Source organism: Rana temporaria, chromosome 9 (assembly GCF_905171775.1).
Source record: "Rana temporaria chromosome 9, aRanTem1.1, whole genome shotgun sequence".
NCBI classification, from domain to species: domain Eukaryota; kingdom Metazoa; phylum Chordata; class Amphibia; order Anura; family Ranidae; genus Rana; species Rana temporaria.
The window spans coordinates 50,232,828-50,256,823 of record NC_053497.1 but is presented as its reverse complement, the minus strand read 5'-3'; the positions used below and the strand labels follow the sequence as shown (position 1 = coordinate 50,256,823).

General features: G+C 45.0%; 1 protein-coding gene across 5 annotated transcripts; it reads left to right on the top strand.

Moving 5' to 3' along the window:
* Positions 1 to 667: 667 nt before the first annotated feature.
* LOC120913472 (mucin-5AC-like) lies at positions 668 to 23,012 on the top strand. Of its 5 annotated transcripts, none has more exons than XM_040323433.1 (5): positions 668 to 787; positions 13,830 to 14,972; positions 15,057 to 16,331; positions 19,549 to 19,640; positions 22,602 to 23,012. In XM_040323433.1, the coding sequence occupies exons 1-5, from the start codon at positions 739 to 741 to the stop codon at positions 22,671 to 22,673; spliced, it is 2,631 nt and encodes an 876-aa protein (XP_040179367.1). In that variant the 5' UTR covers positions 668 to 738; the 3' UTR covers positions 22,674 to 23,012. The 5 variants fall into 5 exon arrangements, with proteins under 5 accessions (XP_040179367.1, XP_040179368.1, XP_040179366.1 ...); XM_040323434.1 differs by having other exon boundaries at positions 13,830 to 15,087; positions 15,181 to 16,331; XM_040323432.1 differs by having other exon boundaries at positions 672 to 787; positions 13,830 to 16,331.
* The last annotated feature ends 984 nt before the right edge of the window (positions 23,013 to 23,996 follow it).

Sequence of the window (23,996 nt, the reverse complement as noted above, 5' to 3'; positions counted from 1 at the left end):
ACCTGTGCCATAGATGGATCGAATCTTGGCATGATCCCTGCTGACACCCACCACTGTCTTCCCCGGAGGCGATTGTTCACCGGCTTTGGCTCTCTTGCACCGCCATCTTGCTTAACAGAGCTGGCTGTGAGTTAATTTAGCCTTGGAGCTAGATCCCCATTGAGCATTCATGAGGCATAGCAACAATATATGACTGGCCCCGCAGGGTCCTGGGAATGTGACATCACAAGTGGGGGGGGGGGGGTCACCTGATGTAATTCTCTCCTAGACGAGAATTGAGGAAGTGGGAACGTAAAGTGGGAAGATGTGGAAACATGTAAAAAAGGTACCCGCGCATTAAAAAAAAATGCTAATATTTATTAGAGGCAGAGGGAAGAAAGGGGTTTAACAGCACTTTCACTTTGGAGTGAGGGTCCCTTTAATTTGTTTTTTTTGGTTCCTTTCTAACGGTAACACAGTTGCAGTCTTTGAGTGATTGTTTCAACTTTTTAGCTAGCGTTCCATATATTTTGAACCATGCACACAATGGTGTTAATAATTGTTGAGCATACACATAGAGGTCAGAGATTATCGGTAGTACTTAGAAAGTTCTCCCACAGACATACTTCTAATTCAGATGCCTAACAAAAGAGATGTGATAAAGGACCAACCCTTTTGTCCTTTACAGTATATACACAATTTTCTCGCTGACCAAAAGGTTTTTAGCTCTGTTGCACATGGGAGAGAAAGACATAAGAGATGGGATTAAAGCTCGGAGCAATCTTCCTTCTGGTCTTGGGAATCACTGGTAAGGAATTCCAGAATTATTAGAATGAAAGTGGTTTATGGTGAAGAACATTTGTTTTATATTAGTTTTATTTTTGCTTTTTTTTTTTCAAGGGCTTTCCACTTGTATAAAGAAAGTTAGAAGTGGGTGACTCTTTTCTAGCAGTGGATTAATTTTTCAAAAATTTACCACCAGTGTGTTTTTTAAGGCTACATGATAGTGGCTACAATGCCATTTACTGTAATGGAGCTGGAGCTGCATTATGCTGAAAAAAATAAAAAAAACATTGAAGTCTTTACATAGACTTGTTGCTGTTTCCACCATGGAACAGCTGAGTGCTTACAAATCAGTATCCTTCAGCAAAATGTGATCTTTCAGCACAGTGACCTAAAATGACTCTAAGCTCTGTTTTAAAAAAATAAAAAAAAATCAATTCAAGTAGGCTAACTTAGAGGGTAATTCCACTATCCTGGAAAAAAAATTGCAAAACAAATTATAATAATATACAATTGCAACTAAAGTCATATTGTAATTGAATGTTATTACAAATTAGATTTCTTTTTCAATCTGCAGCTCTGTAATTTTCTGTAAAATGAAATATGGCTATCTGGAAGTGTTCTGTACATAGATGGTGTACAGACGCCCCCCTGAAAATTTAATTTCCTGCTAAAAGGGGTTGTAAAGGTAAAAAAAATTCCCCTAAATAGCTTCCTTTACCTTAGTGCAGCTCTCCTTCACTTACCTCATCCTTCGATTTTGCTTTAAAAGTCCTTATTTCTTCTGAGTAATCCTCACTTCCTGTTCTTCTGTCTGTAACTACACACCGTAATGCAAGGCTTTCTCCCTGGGGTGGAGAAAGCCTCCTGAGGGGGGAGGGGGCGAGCGGTAGTGTCAGGACGCCCACTAACACACAGCTCCTTTCTCTATCTGCAAAGTAGAGAGTGTCCTGACTTGCCTGCTCGCCTCCTCCCCCCTCAAGAGGCTTTCTCCACATCAGGGAGAAAGCGTTGCATTATGGTGTGGAGTTACAGACAGAAGAACAGGAAGTGAGGATTTCTCAGAAGAAATGAGGACATTTAAAAGCAAAATCCAAGGATGAGGTAAGTGAAGGAGCACTGCACTAAGGTAAAGGAAGCTATTTAGGGGATTTTTTTTTACCTTTACAACCCCCTTTAGCAGGAAATGACATTTTCAGTGGGGCGTCTGTACACCATCTATGTACAGAACACTTCCAGATAGCCATATTTAATTTTACAGAAAATTACAGTGGAGTTATATGGGGGTGGCCGTAAAGTTTTTGTTTGCCAGTGTCCAAATTTCATGAGGACATTAGTATAACAAAAATGTCTATGAATTACTATATTCCTGTGTCTTTCAATTGACTTGATGATAAGTACAAAAATAAAAAGATAAATCCAACAAAGTGATGAAAATAAAAATAATAATAATATCAATAATAATAGTTCTTGCTGTTAATATTGTTGTCATTAATATTTCGTCGTGCTATGTGTCAAACCCAGTGCTGTCTTAACAAATGTAATTCCCTATGCAGGGGTAGTGTGTTACTTCAAATAAACCCTCAAATCCTCCTTGATTAAACAAAAAAACAATAGTAATAACCAGTTTGTAAATACATTTCATAGATAAAGTGCTAGTTCATGCAGTCTTCATATCTTCTAAAGTGCAATCCGTGCTCCACATAATGTGCAGATAAGGGCAATCAGTTGTTGTGCTCCCCTCCTCATGTGCCCTCACTCACCAACTCTCAATATGTATTGTGCCTGTCAGTATAAGGCAATCCTTGGAATCCTCAGAATCCAGTGTTGTATCCCCAGCCGTTCTCGTGTGGCCCGCAGAGACAATCTTTCAGTGTTGGCATGTAAGAAGAAAAATCAGGAGATATCCATAGCATAATCCTGTTTATATAAAAAAAAATATATTAAAATCCAAATTGGACACTCACAAAATAAACTCTTATATAAAGCATAAAATGCCAGCTTGGAACACAACTCTGCGGTGTGCTCTCCAAAGACCGGACGTGACGTCACCAGTGGTTCCAAAGAGGCCTGCAATGTCCCCCTCCTCAAGAAGGCACATGTACAAGCCCGCCTGAAGCTTGCCAATGAACATCTAAATGGGGGGAAAGTGAAGTGTTTTTTTTTTCTGGATTTTTGGTTGATATTCTGTCTCTTTTAACCACTTGACAACTGGGCACTTAAACACCCTTAATAACCAGACCAATTTTCAGCTTTCGGTGCTCTCACATTTTGAATGACAATAACTCTGTAACCAAATGAAATTTTTGTCCTTTTTTTCCCACACATAGAGCTTTCTTTTGGTGGTATTTGATCACCTCTGCGGTTTTTATTTTTTCCGCTATAAATGAAAAAAGAAAGAAAATTTTGTAAAAAAAATGAATTTTTCTTCATTTCTATTATAACATTTTGCAAAAAGTAATTTTTTTCATAAATTTGGCCTAAAATGTATACTGCTACATATCTTTGGTAAAAAAAAAAAAAAAAAATTTGGATATTATTTAGTCTGGGTGAAAGTTATAGGGTCTACAAGCTTTGGTACCAATTACTGAAAATTGATCAATTTGATCACACCCGATGTACTGACAGCCTCTCTCATTTCTTGAGACCCTAACATGCCAGAAAAGTACAAATACCCCCCAGATGACCCCTTTTTGGAAAGAAGACATTCCAAGGTATTTAGAAAGAGGCATGGTGAGTTTTTAGAAGTTGTAATTTTTTCCCACAATTCTTTGCAAAATCAAGATTTTTTTTTTTATTTTTTTTTTTTTCACAAAATGTTCATATTCGCCGGTTATTTCTCACACACAGCATATGCATAACACTAATTACACCCCAAAACACATTTTGCTATTCCTCCCGAGTATGGCGATACCACATGTGTGAGACTTTTACACAGCGTGGCCACATACAGAGGCCCGACATGCAGGGAGCACCATCAGGCGTTCTGGAACACCCAGACCAATTCTGACATTCCTCTCCTACATGTAAAAATCATAATTTATTTGCTAGAAAATTACATAGAACCCCAAAACATTATATATGCTTTTTTAGCAAAAACCCTAGAGAATACAATGGCGGTCGTTGCAACTTTTTATCGCACATGTTATTTTCGCAGCAATTGTTCGAATGCGTTTTTTTGGAAATAAAACGGTTTTGTGCTTTTAAAAAAAAAAAAACATTAAAGTTAGCCCAATGTTTTTGCATAATATGAAAGATGAAGTTACGCCGAGTCAATAGATACCCAACATGTCACCCTTCAATATTGCACACGCTTGTGGAATGGCGCCAAACTTCGCTACTTAAAAATCCCCATAGGCGACGCTTTAAATATTTTTACTGGTTACATCTTTTTAGTTGGAGAAGAGCTCTAGGGCCAAAAGTATTGCTCTTGCTCCAACGTTCGCAGCGATACCTCACATGTGTGGTTTGAACACCGTTTTCATATGTGGGCGGGACTTACGTGTGCGGTCGCTTCTGTATACGAGCACGCAGGAACAGGGGCGCTTTAAAAAAAAATATATTTTTATTGTTCATTTCACTTTATTTATTTTAGTTTGATACGTTTTTCCCCAAAAATAAATGTTTTGATCACTTTTATTCCTATTACAAGGAATGTAAACATCCCTTGTAATTGGAATATAGCATGACAGGTCCTCTTTACAGTGAGATGTGGGGTCAATAAGACCCCACATCTCACCTCTAGGCTGGGAAGCCTGAAAAAAAATAAAAAAAAATAAAACGATCCTGGTTTCGATCGTAGCGGTGAGTCAGAAGAGGCACCGGAGGGCGAAGGGAGTGGGGATGTCCCCTTTCGCCTCCCGTAAGAACAATCAAGAGGCGGAACAGCCGACATGATTGTTCTTATGGTGTAGGGAATCGCCGGCTGAAAAAAATGATATCTGAATGATGCCTGTAGCTGCAGGCATCATTCAGATATCCCTGCACAAAGTCAAGGACGTCATGACGGCCGGCGGGCGGGAAGTGGTTAAAACGCATTTTTTTCCCAGAGTATTTTCTGGGTACTGCAGAGTATTAGCCGGGGTATTGCAGAGTATTGGTGTTGGGGTATTGCAGAGTATTGGTGTTGGGGAATTGCAGAGTATTGGTGCGGGGGTATTGCAGAGTATTGGTGTGGGGGTATTGCAGAGTATTGGTGCGGGGGTATTGCAGAGTATTGGTGCGGGGGGTATTGCAGAGTATTGGTGCGGGGGTATTGCAGAGTATTGGTGCGGGGGTATTGCAGAGTATTGGTGCGGGGGTATTGCAGAGTATTGGTGCGGGGGTATTGCAGAGTATTGGTGCGGGGGTATTGCAGAGTATTGGTGTTGGGGAATTGCAGAGTATTGGTGTGGGGGTATTGCAGAGTATTGGTGCGGGGGTATTGCAGAGTATTGGTGCGGGGGTATTGCAGAGTATTGGTGCGGAGGTATTGCAGAGTAATTGCGCAGAGTAATTGTGCAGGGGTATTGCAGAGTATTGCCGGGGAGTAATGCAGAGTATTGCCGGGGAGTAATGCAGAGTATTGCCGGGGAGTAATGCAGAGTATTGCCGGGGAGTAATGCAGAGTATTGCGCAGGGGAGTAATGCAGAGTATTGCGCAGGGGAGTAATGCAGAGTATTGCGCAGGGGGGTATGCAGAGTATTGAGCAGGGGGTGGTATGCAGAGTATTGCGCAGGGGGTGGTATGCAGAGTATTGCGGAGGGGGGTATGCAGAGTATTGCGCAGGGGGGTATGCAGAGTATTGCGCAGGGGGGTATGCAGAGTATTGCGCAGGGGGGTATGCAGAGTATTTTGCAGGGGAGTAATGCAGAGTATTGCGCAGGGGGGTATGCAGAGTATTGAGCAGGGGGGGTATGCAGAGTATTGCGCAGGGGGGGTATGCAGAGTATTGCGCAGGGGGTGGTATGCAGAGTATTGCGCAGGGGGGTATGCAGAGTATTTCGCAGGGGGGTATGCAGAGTATTGCGCAGGGGGGTATGCAGAGTATTGCGCAGGGGAGGTATGCAGAGTATTGCGCAGGGGGGTATGCAGAGTATTGCGCGGGGGGGGGTATGCAGAGTATTTCGCAGGGGGGGGGTATGCAGAGTATTTCGCAAGGGGGGTGTGCAGAGTATTGCGCAGGGGGGTATGCAGAGTATTGCGCAGGGGGGTATGCAGAGTATTTCGCAGGGGGGTATGCAGAGTATTGCGAAGGGGGGTATGCAGAGTATTGCGCAGGGGGGTATGCAGAGTATTGCGCAGGGGGGTATGCAGAGTATTGCGCAGGGGGGGTATGCAGAGTATTTCGCAGGGGGGGGTATGCAGAGTATTTCGCAGGGGGGGGGTATGCAGAGTATTTCGCAGGGGGGGGTATGCAGAGTATTGCGCAGGGGGGTATGCAGAGTATTTTGCAGGGGAGTAATGCAGAGTATTGCGCAGGGGGGTATGCAGAGTATTGAGCAGGGGGGGTATGCAGAGTATTGCGCAGGGGGGGTATGCAGAGTATTGCACAGGGGGTGGTATGCAGAGTATTGCGCAGGGGGGCATGCAGAGTATTTCGCAGGGGGGTATGCAGAGTATTGCGCAGGGGGGGTATGCAGAGTATTGCGCAGGGGAGGTATGCAGAGTATTGCGCAGGGGGGTATGCAGAGTATTGCGCGGGGGGGGTATGCAGAGTATTTCGCAGGGGGGGGTATGCAGAGTATTTCGCAGGGGGGGTGTGCAGAGTATTGCGCAGGGGGGTATGCAGAGTATTGCGCAGGGGGGTATGCAGAGTATTTCGCAGGGGGGTATGCAGAGTATTGCGAAGGGGGTATGCAGAGTATTGCGCAGGGGGGTATGCAGAGTATTGCGCAGGGGGGTATGCAGAGTATTGCGCAGGGGGGGTATGCAGAGTATTTCGCAGGGGGGGGGTATGCAGAGTATTTCGCAGGGGGGGGGGGTATGCAGAGTATTTCGCAGGGGGGGGTATGCAGAGTATTTCGCAGGGGGGGTATGCAGAGTATTGCGCAGGGGGGTATGCAGAGTATTGCGCAGGGGGGTATGCAGAGTATTGCGCAGGGGGGGTATGCAGAGTATTTCGCAGGGGGGGGTATGCAGAGTATTTCGCAGGGGGGGGGGTATGCAGAGTATTTCGCAGGGGGGGGTATGCAGAGTATTGCGCAGGGGGGTATGCAGAGTATTTTGCAGGGGAGTAATGCAGAGTATTGCGCAGGGGGGTATGCAGAGTATTGAGCAGGGGGGGTATGCAGAGTATTGCGCAGGGGGGGGATGCAGAGTATTGCACAGGGGGTGGTATGCAGAGTATTGCGCAGGGGGGCATGCAGAGTATTTCGCAGGGGGGTATGCAGAGTATTGCGCAGGGGGGGTATGCAGAGTATTGCGCAGGGGAGGTATGCAGAGTATTGCGCAGGGGGGTATGCAGAGTATTGCGCAGGGGGGGTATGCAGAGTATTTCGCAGGGGGGGGGTATGCAGAGTATTTCGCAGGGGGGGTGTGCAGAGTATTGCGCAGGGGGGTATGCAGAGTATTGCGCAGGGGGGTATGCAGAGTATTTCGCAGGGGGGTATGCAGAGTATTGCGAAGGGGGTATGCAGAGTATTGCGCAGGGGGGTATGCAGAGTATTGCGCAGGGGGGTATGCAGAGTATTGCGCAGGGGGGGTATGCAGAGTATTTCGCAGGGGGGGGGTATGCAGAGTATTTCGCAGGGGGGGGGTATGCAGAGTATTTCGCAGGGGGGTATGCAGAGTATTTCGCAGGGGGGGTATGCAGAGTATTGCGCAGGGGGGTATGCAGAGTATTGCGCAGGGGGGTATGCAGAGTATTGCGCAGGGGGGTATGCAGAGTATTGCGCAGGGGGGTATGCAGAGTATTGCACAGGGGGGTATGCAGAGTATTGCCGGGGGTATGCAGAGTATTGCGCAGGGGGGGTATTGCAGAGTATTGTAGGGGGTATGCAGAGTATTGCAGAGTGTATTGCACAGTATTGCAGAGTGTATTGCACGGTATTGCAGGGGGTTTCAGGGATGGCTGAGCAGGGATGGATGGATCTGTGACTGCAATAGTCACAGATCCATCCACAGCGCTGCTGACACCCGCGCTCCCCCCTCTCACACTGTACCGCTCGGTACAGAGAGAGGAGGGAGGAACCGGCGTCATCAAAAGACGCCGGTTTGTTTACATGTGATCGCTCCGTCATTGGACGGAGCGATCACATGGTAAACGGCCGCTATCAGCGGCCGTTTACCGCGATTCGTGATCGGCCGGGTCCTCTGGACCCGGCGGTCACGGATGTTCCCGTGTGCGCGCCCCAGGGGACGCGCGGGAGAGAGACTCTGGGAGGACGTACATTGACGCCCTCCTAGAGTTAACCACCCGCCCTGTAGACGTATATTGTCTATGGGGTGGTTACCAAGTGGTTAATTATAGACCCTTTAAGTGGGCAAACTTATAAAATATGCAGGGGTTCAAAAAAATTCCCCACTGTTATATATATATATATATATATATATATATATATATATATATAAATATACATATACAGTATCTCACAAAAGTGCATACACCCCTCACATTTTTGTAATTATTTTATTATATCTTTTCATGTGACAACACTGAAGAAATGACACTTTGCTACAATGTAAAGTAGTGAGTGTACAGCTTGTATAACAGTGTACATTTGCTTTCCCTCAAAATAACTTAACACACAGCCATTAATGTCTAAACCACTGGTAACAAAAGTGAGTACACCCCCTAAGTGAAAATGTCCAAATTGGGCCCAAAGTGTCAATATTTTGTGTGGCCACCATTATTTTCCAGCACTGCCTTAACTCTCTTAAAGCGGTAGTTCACCCCCCCCCCCCCCGACACATTTTACCATCGAGACAGGCATTGTAGAGCGAGCTACAGTATGCCTGTCCCGATTTTTTTAACCCCGGACTCACCTTGTAATCCGACATCGTAGATTTCGTCTGCCGCGGGGAATGGGCGTGCCTATGGAGAGGGAGGATGATTGACGGCCGGCCCTGGCACGTCACTCTCCCCGAAGACAGCCGGAGTAGGTCTCGGCTCTTCACGGCGCCTGCGCACAGGCTATGCGCACGCGTCGTGAAGACCAAGCCTATTTCGGCTATTTCCGGAGAAGCGTGACGCGCCAGAGCCGGCCGTCAATCATCCTCCGTCTCCATAGGCACGCCCATTCCCCGGTATCTTCGATGGACGACTACAAGGTGAGTACGGGGGTAAAAAATTCGGGACAGGCATACTGTAGCTCGCGCTACAATGCCTGATTTTAAGGTAAAAGAAAAAAAATATTATTTTTTTTGGTCGATAGGGTGAACCCCCGCTTTAAGCATATTTACTGGAGCTTTACAGGGTGCCACTGGAGTCCTCTTGCACCCCTCCATGATGACATCACAGAGCTGGTGGATGTTAGAGACCTTGCGCTCCTCCACCTTCCGTTTGAGGATGCCTTTTTTGGGGGGAACCTGCAAGGTAAAGTCATAATCTGCTTCTATGCATCGCATACCAGCAGATTATGGTAAATTTACCTTAAAATGAAGCCCTCCCGTGCCGAGAAGTCAGCGCTGCAGGGGCTCCCATCTTCACCCATCTTGCCTCCAGGTGACAGCTCCGGGCAGTCACAGAGCCGAAGTCCGCGATGACGTCATTCCGGCGCTTGCGCATGGGAGACACTGTTCACGGCACAGGGCTCTGAAGGAACAGCACGGGTGGCCGTTCCTTCAGAGCACATGTGCCAGTGGTGTCACTGGCTGCATGTAATGTAAATATCTCCAAAATTATGCACATTTAGGAGATATTTACACTTCCTATAGATAAGCCTTATTATAGGCTTACCTATAGGCAAAAGCAAAAGATGGAAGTTTATTTCTACTTTAATTCGTTTTAGATTATTATTTTAAAAAATTGTTCAACAAGCAACAATTAATTTTTTTGGGATGATTTCAATATTTGTCTATGTTGTAAAGATCATTGGCAAGACTATTATGTCAGGGTCTGTAAATAAAATTAAGAGCTGCCTAGGGAGTAGTGAAAGCATTTATGAGTTTGTCCTTTAGATAGAACTATAGGTATCCAAAATGTCAAAAGCACGGTCCGTCATTAGCATGGTTAAATTGTAGATATGACTATTATGTGATTACCTAGACTCACATGATTGGATCGGAAAAAGTAAACAGATAAAAAGATTTAACAAACTAACTTAAACTAACTAGCTCCTGTGTCCGAAAAACCTATTTAAATAGGTATACCTTTCTCTAGCAATTGGACATAATGCCGCCGTAGCGTATCTCCTTTACGCTATGCCGACGCAGCGCAGAGAGGCAAGCATTAAATTCACAAAGCCAATGCTGCCAAAACTGCGCTGGGTTTCCAAGGCGTAAGTCGGCGTAAGTTGTAGTGGGCGTGAGCCATGCTAATGAGGCGTGACCCCATGCAAATGATGGGCCAAGCGTCAGACAGATACGCATGACCAACTGCGCATGTGCCGTCCCGTGGACGCATCCCAGTGCGCATGTTCAGAATCACGTCGGAACGACTCCCTAAGATACGTCGGATCACTGCCTACGGCGTGAATGTATCCTACGCCCAGCCATATTCACAACGTAAACTACGTAAAATACGTCGGCTTGTGTTCCCTGGTGCAGCCCTTTGCATGGATGCTGCTGAGTTACACCTCCTTTATGGGGCATAACTTTACGCCGGACGTAGAACTTTACGCGCACTGCGTATCTCCCTTATTTACATATTTGAATCGAAAATCCATGGGAGCGCCAAATGTGTCCAGTGTAAATATGCGCTCACTCTACGCCGGCGTAGGCAAGTTACGTCAGTGTAATGAAGCCTGTTTTTAGGCGTATCTTAGTTTTGTGGGCCCGGTGCACAGATACGACGGCGCATATTTGCACTTACGCGGCTTATCTCGAGATACGTCGGCGCAAGTGCTTTGTGAATCCGGGCCAATATATTTCTTGTTTTAAAGTTTTCTAAAACATTTACAATTTTCCCCAATTTTATCACCAACCTCCAAGCTTCTATAAATCTATTATTTGATCATAGGAATAAATGTAGCTGTGTGTGAGACACCAAATCTTGAAAAAAAAAGTGGCTAACAAAAAAGGGAAAATGGTCAGTAATGCCCCATACACACGATCGGAATTTTCGATGTAAAAAGTCCCATTTCAACCGTGTGTGTGTAGCGCCCCCTTACTTTCAGTATGGGCACTACGCTAAAGTTAGTGGGGAATGGGAGAGTTATTTTGCTCCCATTCACAATTTTCATTGCTGTCATTCCAGAAATGTCCTGTAGGTCAGTGTTGTCAGGTGTTGTTTCCCCCCCTGGGCAACAGGTGGCGCTAGAGGGGTTCTGGCAGAGCAACTTTCCCCAGCAGCCAATTAGAAGAGTTTTCCCCTTACGGAGCATACTGGGGAGGGGTATATCTGTGGCAGACGCCATCTTTATTGGTTCTTCCCGCGGGTTCCATGTTCCAGGTGTGGCATCCACCTTTAGGGTGTGCGCATCCAATGGACCCCGGCGATGGCCTTCCAGGCCGGGGTCCAATGCTTCGCGGAGCTCTACGTTGCTGAGAGGGACCCCAGTGACTTACTGGGTCCCCAGTTCTATTGAGAGGATCCCAGGCTGGATGCCGTTCGAATGGGCGGTCGTGTGTTTTGATATATCTGAAATGTATTTAGCAGCTTAACCACTTGCTTACTTGGCACATATACCCCCCTCCTGCCCAGGCGAAATTTCAGCTTCCGGCACTGTGTCGCTTTAACTGACAATTGCGCAGTCGTGCGACGTGGCTCCCAAACAAAATTAACGTCCTTTTTTCCCCACAAATGGAGCTTTCTTTTGGTGGTATTTGATCACCTCTGCGGCTTTTATTTTTTGCGCTATAAACAAAAAAAGAGCGGCAATTTTGAAAAAAAAATCAATATTTTTTACTTTCTATAATAAATATCCCAATTTTTTTTTAAAAACATTTTTTTTTCTCAGTTTAGGCCGATATGTATTCTTCTACATATTTTTGGTAAAAAAAAAAATCGCAATAAGCGACTGGTTTGCCCAAAAGTTATAGCGCCTACAAAATAAGGGACAGAATTAATATTTTTTTTTTATTATTTTTTTTTTACTAGTAATGGCGGCGATCTGCGATTTTTATTGGGACCGTGACATTATGGCGGACACGTCGGACACTTTTGACACATTTTTGGCACCATTCACATTTATACAGCGAGCAGTGCTATAAATATGCACTAATTACTGTATAAATGTGACTGGCAGGGAAGGGGTTAACACTAGGGGGCGAGGAAAGGGTTAAATGTGTAGCCTAGTGAATGTTGGGGGAGGGGACTGACTGGGGATGAAACCGATCTGTGTCCCTATGTACAAGGGACAAAGCATCGGTCTCCTCTCTCCCTGACAGGATGTGGATCTGTGTGTTTACACACACAGATCCACGTCCTTGTCTGTGTATCTGCCGATCGCGGGTGCCTGGCGGACATCGCGGCCGCCAGGCACGCGCATCGGCATCTCATTGATGAGGCGGGCATGCGCGCGCCGCCAGCGGCGCCGCTCGTGCACCCACCAGTGGCTGGAGGCCGTATATAGACTGCCTCCCGGCAATTGGGATCCACACTGCGGCCGTACAAAGTCGTACGGCCGGCAGGAAGTGGTTAAAGGAGTTGTAAAGGTAAAAAAAAATAGCTTCCTTTACCTTAGTGCAGTCCTCCTTCACTTACCTTATCCTTTGATTTTTCTTTTAAATGTCCTTACTTCTTCTGAGAAATCCTCACTTCCTGTTCTTCTGTCTGTAACTCCACACAGTAATGCAAGGCTTTCCACCTGGTGTGGAGAAAGCCTCTTGAGGGGGGAGGGGGCGAGCAGGAGTGTCAGGATGCCCACTAACACACAGCTCCTTTCTCTATCTGCAAAGTAGAGAGTGTCCTGACTTGCGTGCTCTCCCCCTCCCCCAGGGCTGGATTTGCTCTCCCTGCTGCCCCAAGGCCAGGTTCCACAATGCATCCCCTCCCTGCCAACCGATCCACCCCCCCCCCCCTCCAAATCAACGGAGAATGGCAACTGGTTAGTTCAAATATTTTTTTATTTTTTATCACTTTTTTTTTATTTTGTAGCTTGTCGTTTACTTTTTTTTATTTTTGTATAATTTTCTTATTTATTTTAATATTATTTTTCTTATTCTTCACTTTTTAATACATTTTTTGTTTTTATAATTTAATTATTATTTCTTATTTTTATTTTTTTTATCAATTTTTTTCACTTAACTTAATTGCTATCACACAGGAGAAAGCAATTCCCTGTGTGATAGCAATTGGAGGTGACAGGTTCTCTTTATTGACCCTGTCACCTCCAAAACAGGAGTCCTAGAACTGTGCTAGAACTCCTGTCACAGCTGAGACGGGAAGAGCACAGCTCACCCCTTTCACTGTGTACATCGGCGGCGGGGACAGTCACAGGAGACAAACTCGGTGGCCGGGGGGAGGACGGAGTCCCGAAGACAGAGCCAGTAGAGAGAGGTATGTGGGGGGGGAGGGGAGGACAGATGGCAGCACACATTTTACCAGTGATTGCGGTGACATCGCCGAAATCACTTGTTGACGAGCGAGCGGATTCCAGAAAGCAACTTACCGCCCTTAACTAGCCGTTGGGGGATTCCATGCCACTGCCGCCCCTCTGCACCCTGCCGCCCCAAGGCCCGGCCTTGTGGGAAATCCGGACCTGCCCTCCCCCCTCCACACCAGGGAGAAAGCCTTGCATTACTGTGTGGAGTTACAGACAGAAGAACAGGAAGTGAGGATTTCTCGGAAGAAATAAGAACATTTAAAAGCAAAATGGAAGGATGAGGTAAGTGAAGGAGGACTGCACTAAGGTAAAGGAAGCTATTTAGGGAAAACTATTTTTACCTTTACAACCCCTTTAAACTGAAAGTACATTTTGACTTTAATATTTTTCTTGTGGATTTAACCAAATTAAACTTTTTTTTTTTTTTTTTTTTCCATCAGCAGAGGCTAGGACAGCAGATAACCCTGAAACTGCTGCATTTGAAGATGTCATTTTTCCAGCTGCTGGCACAGTACCTATCACACCACCTATTACCTCTACAACTGTGGGCATAAACCCTACAGAAACATACAATATTCCCCGAAGAATTCTTACATTCAATCTTAGCGAACCAGTCTCACTGATAATAAGTGCGTACGTGCCAAGCAAAAACTCCAAAATTGTGCAGGCCTCCCTGGAAATGCTGTCAATGTCAGACATTACATTTAATTTATTAGGACAAGGTAATACGACGAGCCTAAATGAAGCAAATCCTCAGCTAGTCGTCAATGTATCAGTGGTCACTGCAACAGTGGAGACATTGTTTTCTACAGTGTTGACCAACCAGAATCTTTTCTTAACAATTGACATTAGTACCAAATTTAACCTCACAGGTTACATTACTACCAGTGCAACAAACAACTCAAGGGCTAAATTTAGTATCCAGGCAGTTACAACACCGGTTAGCACCACTGCGTTTGATTCACTGGGGTATGATGATAACAATTCTACCTTCGTCGCAATTAGAATTGGACCAAAATTGACAGTACTGACGCCCACCACAACTACCACTACTACTACTACTACTACTACTACTACTGCAACTTCTACTACAGCTATTTCATCAACTATTGAAACTACTGAGCCTCCTTCAACCTGGACCACAACTAGACCGTCAACAACCGAAATAACTGAAACAGCTTCAACCTGGCCTAAAACTACTTCATCCACTATAGAAACGACGGAATGGCCTTCAACCTGGACTACAACTGCTCCATCAACTATGGAAACTACTGAGTCTCCTTCAACCTGGACTATAGCAACCTCACAAATCACAGAAACTACAGAAACCCCTGCAACTACTTCATCAACTACAGAAACTACAAAATTGCCTTCAACCTGGATTTCAACTGTTCCACTAACTACAGAATCCACTGAATCACCTTCAACCTGGACTACAACTACTCCATCAACTACAGAATCACCTTCAACCTGGACTACAACTACTCTATCAACTACAGAACTTACTGAGTCACCCTCAACATGGACTACAACTACTCCATCAACTACAGAACCTACAGAATCACCCTCAACATGGACTGCAAGTACTCCATCAATTACAGAATCACCCTCAACATGGACTGTAACTACTACATCAACTACAGAATCACCCTCAACATGGACTGCAAGTACTCCATCAATTACAGAATCACCCTCAACATGGACTACAACTATTCTATCAACTACAGGATCACCTTCAACCTGGACTACAACTACTACATCAACTACAGAACTTACTGAGTCACCCTCAACATGGACTACAACTACTCCATTAACTACAGAACCTACAGAATCACCCTCAACATGGACTGCAAGTACTCCATCAATTACAGAATCACCCTCAACATGGACTACAACTACTCCATCAACTACAGAATCACCCTCAACATGGACTGTAACTACTACATCAACTACAGAATCACCCTCAACATGGACTGCAAGTACTCCATCAATTACAGAATCACCCTCAACATGGACTGTAACTACTACATCAACTACAGAATCACCCTCAACATGGACTGCAAGTACTCCATCAATTACAGAATCACCCTCAACATGGACTGTAACTACTACATCAACTACAGAATCACCCTCAACATGGACTACAACTACTACATCAACTACAGAATCACCCTCAACATGGACAACAACTACTCCAACTACAGAATCACCCTCAACATGGACAACAACTACTCCAACTACAGAATCACCCTCAACATGGACTACAACTACTCCATCAACTACAGAATCACCTTCAACATGGACTACAACTACTCCATCAACTACAGAATCACCCTCAACATGGACTACAACTACTCCATCAACTACAGAATCACCTTCAACATGGACTACAACTACTCCATCAACTACAGAATCACCCTCAACATGGACTACAACTACTCCATCAACTACAGAATCACCTTCAACATGGACTACAACTACTCCATCAACTACAGAATCACCCTCAACATGGACTACAACTACTCCATCAACTACAGAATCACCTTCAACATGGACTACAACTACTCTGTCAACTACAGAAACTACAGAATCATCTTCAACCCGGACAACTATTCCGTCAACTATAGAAACTACTCAGTCACCCTCAACCTGGACTACAACTACGTCTTCCACTACAAAAACGACTAAATCAACACCAGCCCAGACCACAACAGTATCCTCAACGACCGCTAGTACAAAACCAACAACCACCTTAATTACCACACGTTCTTTAACTACTGCAGGTACAGAAAAAACAGCAACTAGTTCAACACCAATACCAACTTCATCCACAACAATGGCAACTACAACACCAACAACAGCCAGTGCCAGTCCTACAATTAAATGTAATACTGAAACTACTGTTGCATCAACAAGTCAGTCTACCACAGCCTCTCCGCCAAGTAAGTACTAGTAAAGGCTAGTATATCTTCCTCTCATAGTGACTTTTTATAGAGATAAACAATGAGCCTTGAAACACGTCTATTAGAGCGGTATTTAAAAAAAAAAATCAGAATCTGTGTTCAGGCGATACACTATTATAATAAAATATTTATAATGTGCATGTTTACAATGTACCGTATTTATCGGGGTATTGCGCGCTCCGGCGTATAGCGCGCACCCCTAAAGTGGACCCGCATTCCTGTAAAAAAAAAAGATTTTAGTACTTACAGTTTTGGTGTCTTGCGCGGCGTCCATCGGCGGCCTCGTCGGGTCCGGCGTCTGTCTGCGGCTTCGGTGGTGTCCTCCTTGTCGGGTCCGGCGTCCTTCTGCGGTGTCCTCCCCGCTCGATCCCTGCTTCCCGCGCTGAGTTTGAACTACTGCACCGGCATATAACGAGCGCAGTACACTCGTGTATAGTCGGGCAGGCTCGGCTCCTCGCGGTCACGTCCTGTGCGTCCTGTACGTCCAGGAAGTGACTGCGAGAGGAGCCGAGCCTGCCCGACTATACACGAGTGTACTGCGCTCGTTATATACCGGTGCAGTAGTTCAAACTCGGCGCGGGAAGCGGGTATCAGTGTATATCGCACACCCACGATTTTGCCCTGAATTTCACAGATAAATACGGTTACTGAAATTTTCCTTTAATAATATAATATTACATAATATAAAAAAAATCACAGTTGTTCTGCTATAGCCTCCTTACAGATTACAAGGTTAAATCAGTATTAGTATTAGTATTTGGTATTAAACCAAACAACTAAAATGTGATACATTGCAGCTTACTAACCATTAGATGTGGTGGCTGCATTGTTTGTTTTTTTTTTGTTTTTTTTTTTTGGGGGGGGGGGGGTTCCCTCTGTTATCCCATGGTGATCTGCACAGTAATACACTTCATGTACTAGAGTACCTACACTCTGGATAAATGAGCACAAGGGGCAGATCTAAAGAGCAACATTGTCAGTCTGGGGGGGGAGTGATAAAAGGACTAGCAGATTTAAATACACCAACAAATACAATAACAAAGTCCAGCTAACACTTTATGAGCAGTTACAGCAAACAGTTTTTTCTTTTTTCTTTTGGGGCAAAGGTGTTTGGGGCCCTGCCAGTGTTAAATGGTTCATCCCTGTAACAACCGTGTGTTGTTTTGAAAAGCAACAGACTAAGGGCTCTTTCACACGGGCGGCCCGTTCAGGTCCACCTGCCAGTTTTTTAGGCGGACCTGAACGGGCGCTCCGTGCTCCTCTATGGAGCCGCGGATGTCAGCGGTGACATGCCCGCTGACTTCCGACCCGCTCCGATCCGCCAAAGTGTGACGGAGGAAAAACCTACTTTTCCATCCGTCTGGCAGATCGGATCGGGTGAACACGGACAGACGGTTCCCCCCATAGGGGAGAGCGGAGAAAAGACAGGGCGGTCCCTGCACAGTGTGCGGGGACCGCCCTGTCATCCGCCGGCTCAGCGGGGATCAACAGAGCAATCCCCGCTGAGCAAGCGAAAGTTCACGGAGCGGATCATTACTGATCCGCCCCGTGTGAAAGGGGCCTTACTGGCTGGATCACCAGATGAAAAAAGAAGAAAGGACAACTAAAAAGGAACATTATTGCAGCCATCACATCTAAGAATTGGTAAGCTATATATAATAAATGTTGGGGCTTAACCACGTAAGGACCCCCTACTGATTATATTCGTCGGCAGAATGGCACAGCTGGGCACAGGCACGTACAGATACGTCGCCTTTAAGAGCCCAGCCGTGGGTCGCACCGTGTACAAAGCTCTGTGACCGCGCCCGCGGGACCCGCGGACCCGATCACCGCCGGTGTGCCGCGATCGGTCATAGGAGCTGAAGAACACACCTTCCCCGTTCTTCACTGTGGCAGTGACACTGATCGTCTGTTCCCTGATATAGAGAATGACGATCAGTGATGTAACGCCTACAGTCACACCCCCCTACAGTAAGAATCACTCCCTTAGGGCACACATAACCCCTTAGCGCCACCTAGTGGTTAACCACTTCACTGCCATTGTCATTTTCACAAAAAGGCCCCTTTCACACTGGGGCGTTTTTCGAGCGTTATTCGAGCGAAGCCTCATCTGCATACCAATGTGCTGGTAAAGCACCGCTAAGACCCTAACGTTTGAGGGCGTTTTTGCAATGCCTCAGTGTGAAAGGGTAAGGCGTTTTTACAGCGCTTTCAATTCATTTTAATGGAGAGGGGCGTTTTTGGAGCGTTTTTTTTAGCGCCCAAAGGCTGCTCCAAAGATGCTGCTTGCAGAACTCAGTGTGAAAGGGTCCATTGAGATGCACGGAGAGCGTTTTATGAGTGTTTTAATAGCGCTATTTTTAACGCTAAAACGCTGTAAAAACGCTTCAGTGTGAAAGGGGTCTTGCTGTGAAAATGACAATGGTCCCAAAAATGTGTCAAAAGTGTCCGATGTGTCCGCCATAATGTCGCAGTCACGAAAAAAAATGTTTTTAATAAAAATGCCATAAAACTATCTTCTATTTTGTAAACGCTATAACTTTTGCACAAACCAATCAATAAACGCTTATTGCGATTTTTTTACCAAAAAATATGTAGAAGAAAACGTATCGGCCTAAACTGAGGGGAAAAAAAATGTTTTTTGGGGATATTTATTATAGCAAAAAGTCAAAAATATTGATTTTTTTTCAAAATTGTCGCTCTATTTTTGTTTATAGTGCAAAAAATAAAAACCGCAGAGGTGATCAAATACCACTAAAAGAAAGCTCTATTTGTGGGAAGAAAAGGACGTCAATTTTGTTTGGGAGCCACGTCGCACGACCACGCAATTGTTAGTTAAAGCGATGCAGTGCCGAATCGCAAAAACTGGCCAGGTCCTTTACCTGCATAATGGTTAATACAGCTTTAAAGCAGGACTTTGGAGAAAAAAAAGGTCTTCTGCAACCCCCCACCCCCCCATAAAAAATAAATAAAAATCACCAAAATTGTTCAAGAAGATTGAGCACCAGCCACCACTGAATATAACAATAACATTCTCTGCCCACATTCAAGTTTAGAATAAGTTAGTATCATTAAATATTATTTATAATTATTACATATTTTAAAGGTCTAGTGTTACTCTCAAGCATTATAAGCAGATTATTAATATACACATTAGTGGGCAATATAACTAAACTGTATTTTTTTTACCACACAGCACCATCTCAATACCTATCCGTGTGGTTTATCATTGCCATATCTGTTTTAGCTGCCTTTGGTACAAGTCTTCTTTTCACACTTCTGGTTCTGGTAAGATAATGTTTATTATTTAAAAAGGATCTTTGCAAACTAATGACCTATTTGATAAGTTAAAGTACAATGGGGCAGATCCACGTAGATCGGCGCTTTTCTCCGCCGGGCGTAGCGTATCTAAGATACACTACGCCGCCGTAACTTTTTTTTTTTTTTTTTTTCGAATCCTCAAAGAATTCGCGCCGTAAGTTACGGCGGCGTAGTGTATCTTTGGCGGCGTAAGGGCGCGGAATTCAAATGGATGTGATGGGGGCATGTTTTATGTAAATACGTCGTGACCCGACGTAAACAACGTTTTTTTTTAATGGCGCATGCGCCGTCTGTGGGGGTATCCCAGTGCGCATGCTCGAAATTAAACCGGAACAAGCCAATGCTTACGACGGTGACGTCATTCTACGCAAATCCCTATTTGCGAACGACTTACGCAAACAACATAAAAAATTCAAATTTCGACGCGGGAACGACGGCCATACTTAACATTGAGTACGCCACCATATAGCAGCTTTAAGGCCTCGTACACACGAGAGGATATCCGCTGGAAACGGTCTGCCGGACCGTTTCCAGCGGATAAATCCTCTGGCGGATTTTGGATCCATCAGATCGAAATCCCCGCGGAATACATCCGCGGTGACGTGGCCGCGCCGTCGCCGCGACGATGACGCGGCGACATGCGCGACCCTGGAAGGTAAATACTTCCACGCATGCGTCGAATCATTACGACGCATGCGAGGGATGGGAGCGGACGGACTGATCCGGTGAGTCTGTACAGACGACCGGATCAGTCCGCTGGACTGGATTCCAGCGGATAGATTTCTTAGCATGCTAAGAAATTTTTATCTGCTGGGAATCCGTCGGCTGGATTTTTATCCGCTGGGAAATGTCCGCTAGGCCGTACACACGACCGGATCTATCTGCTGGAACTGATCCGCGGATCAATCCCAGCGGATAGATCCGGTCGTGTGTACGGGGCCTAACTATCTGCCGGAAAAAGCCGAACACAAACGACGTAAAAAAATGCGCCGGCCGGACGTACGTTCGTGGATCGCCGTAACTTGCTAATTTGCATACTCGACGCAGAATTCGACGGAAACGCCACCTAGCGGCCGGCGGAAAAAATGCACCTAAGATCCGACGGCGTACTAAGACGTACGCCTGTCGGATCGATCCCAGATGCCGCCGTATCTTGTTTTGTAGCGTAATTCTTTTGTGGATCTGCCCCAATGACTGCACGCATACAATTGCTGGCATCAAAGTGAACAGGTGGAAAGGTGCTATGGACTATGAAAATCTACAGACGCACATTAAAACCTCCCAGTCCCATCTATTAGAAGGTTTTGCCTTGTTTATCCCAAAATGGACACTATTGTCACAGGTGTTAAACAGGTAAAATGATTTACTACAGGTATTTATACAGTGCTGCCAACTTGCACAGAGCTTTACATATATATTGTATATACAGTACATTGTATACATCAGTTCCAGAAACAGAAAAACACACATGGATTTCTTCAGAATAATGCTGGCCTTACATGGGTCGAATTTCGAAATAACTTTCTTTCGAAAACCAGGAAATTTGTGCGGTTTTGATCCGATGGTGCCACCATTGATTTTCGAAATTCGACCGACGAAACCTTCAATTTCACCTCATGTTCCTACAGAAAAGAATATTCGTGTCTGGGAATTTTCTTTTCTTGCACATGCCGATTTCTTTTTCGACTACATTTCTCGCACGATTTTCCCATCATTGATTAGAAAATTTTTTGTTTTATCAAAAAATATCCAACATGTTGGATTATTAAAATTCGATGCCCGCACGAAAAGCGGCTGTTGCTGCAGCCCACTAATGGTGGCGAAATACAAACGAAAATTCATAGATAAGATTTTCGAGAGAAAGTTCTTTCGAAATTCGACCCATGTATGGCCAGCTTTACAAAGTAAACAGTAAACAGATAGGTAGCATGCAGGAGACGTTTGGCCTAAACACAACCACAAAGCTGCTGTATCACAGCTGCCCCCCTTCACAACTCCTTTACAAATGAATGCTCCATTATTGGCTGCTGGGCCCCAAGAGCCATATAAAAAGTACCATAGGGTCAAAATTTGGGCACCAGTGGTTATATTAAGATGAGATGGTGCATCCATAAGGACATACACCATGCCATTTTATATATTTGATGCATGCTGATTGGCCCATTCACGTATACCCTGGAAGTGTACTGGCAAGACAGCCAAAGTGCCCCTCAAACAGTTTGCAAGGAGATTTATTTGGCCAATGATAAATCACCAATTTCAGGTCAGGGGAACAACCCCAGCCATCGTTATCCACTACAAAGGCTTGCACACTACGGCCCCTTTCACACTGAGGAGTTTTTCAGGCGGTACAGTGCTAAAAATAGCGCCTACATACCGCCTGAAAAACTCCTGCCCAGCCTTCTCAATGTTAAAGCCTGAGGGCTTTCTAACTGAGGCGATGCGCTGGCAGGAGATTAAAAAATCTCCTGCAAGCAGCATCTTTGGAGCGGTGTGTATACCGCTCCTTCTCCGCTCCTTCCCATTTAAAACAATGGGAAACTGCGGTAATACCGCCCGTAATGCGCTTCTGCAGAGGCGCATTGTGGGCGGTATTAACCCTTTATCGGCCGCTAGCGGGGTTAATACCGCACTGCTAGCCAACGAATCCAGCGGCAATTTCGAAGGTATAGCGCCGCTATTTTTAGCGGAACTATACCGCCACTGCACCTCCACTGCCCCTTGTGAAAGGGGCCTAAGGATATGCTACCAAATACTGTACATCTAGAAACAGAAGAAATTTAACAAATAACTTGCAATCCACAGTATGCAAAATACAACATGTTTAAACATCTTTTTAAAACAAATTACTTTTATCACTGCTAGGTGTTTTGCTCAACTAACTTAATCAACTCTAATATCCATATTTATATATATTTTTTTCTTTAGATTATAAGGATGCTGTGGAAAGCCAGAAGGCCAACTGGAAAGTACAATCCTCCTGCATCTCAGAGTATCTAAAAGAGGACTTATCCATTCCTTGTCATGTCATAGCTGATATTCACTACACAGAAGTCTAATGCCGCGTACACACGATCGGAATTTTTGACAAGAAAAGTTTGATGTGAGCTCTTGGTCGGAGATTCCGACTATTTGTAGGCCCCATCAGACATTTTCTGTTGGAATTTCCAACAGCAAAAATTTGAGAGCTGGTTCTCAAATTTTCCGACGGGAAAAGTTCATGTCAGAAATTCTTATGCAATTCCAACGGAATGGTCAGAGTCATTGAACTTTTTTTCGGCTCGTCGTAGTGTTGTACGTCACCGTGTTCTTGACGGTCGGAATTTCCAACCACATTTGTGTGACCGTGTGTATGCAACACAAGTTTGAGCCAAAATTCAGTCGGAAAAAAATCCACGGATTTCTTGTCGAAATTTCCGATCGTGTGTACGCGGCATAACTCATTTAACATTATTATTGTATTAAGAGAAACAGACGCTCTCTTTTTGTGAACTGTATTTTAATTCAATTGAATAATGTCAGGATGGCTGACAATAAATGTGGTGTGAACAGATTATGAATCTGTATAAGACTGTGAATAGTTAGGTGTCGCTGGCTTGCAGTTTTTGCCACAAACTCTGGTAAGTATTTTTTTCATATATCCTGCTATTATGATATATTCTTTTCACACAGAACTGATGTGCTCAGCTTAAGTGGACATTGTTTAGGCAGAATGCCTAAACCCAACTCCAAGAAGTAAAATTTAAAAGGAACCCATTCAGTGGAGCCGCCATCACTGCACTGCAAGGGGTAAACTCTCTTTATGTCTAGGGGTGCATAAATAAGATATAAACACGGATGTCCCGTACACACGATCGGTTTTCCCGGCAGTAAAAAGTCCACCGGGAAACAGTAGGGAAAGCCAAGAACCTGCTCAGCAGGTTTTTCCCCCTACACACGGTCGGTTTTCCTGGCAGGAAAACTGCCATGAGAGCTTTGGCCGGGAAATCTGGCCGTTTGTATGCTCCACCGCATTGTTTTCCATAGGAAAACTGCTGAAAAAAAAGACCGTCGGTTTTTCGAACAAGAAAACTGACATGGAGCATACACACGGCCAGTTTTCCTGGACAAAAGCTGTCATGGCAGTTTTCCGACCTTAAAACACATCACTCCAAATTCCTGGAGTTGGGATTTAAGTTTTGCCATGCAGTGCAGCTGAACCCCTAGGGTCCATTTCACACGGGGGGCCCAGATCACCCACAGCATGTTCCATATGAGGGTCTGTTCTTCACTGCTATGAGGATGACTACTTCCACTGGCCACCACCACTTCCAACCAGATTAA

Excerpts from the sequence above, each read along its gene's own strand:
- LOC120913472 (XM_040323432.1), top strand. The coding sequence starts at position 739 with ATGGGATTAAAGCTCGGAGCAATCTTCCTTCTGGTCTTGGGAATCACT. Across the intron at positions 16,332-19,548 it reads TACCACAGCCTCTCCGCCAA|CACCATCTCAATACCTATCC; the intron begins GTAAGTACTAGT and ends TTTACCACACAG. Across the intron at positions 19,641-22,601 it reads TTTTCACACTTCTGGTTCTG|ATTATAAGGATGCTGTGGAA; the intron begins GTAAGATAATGT and ends TTTTTTCTTTAG.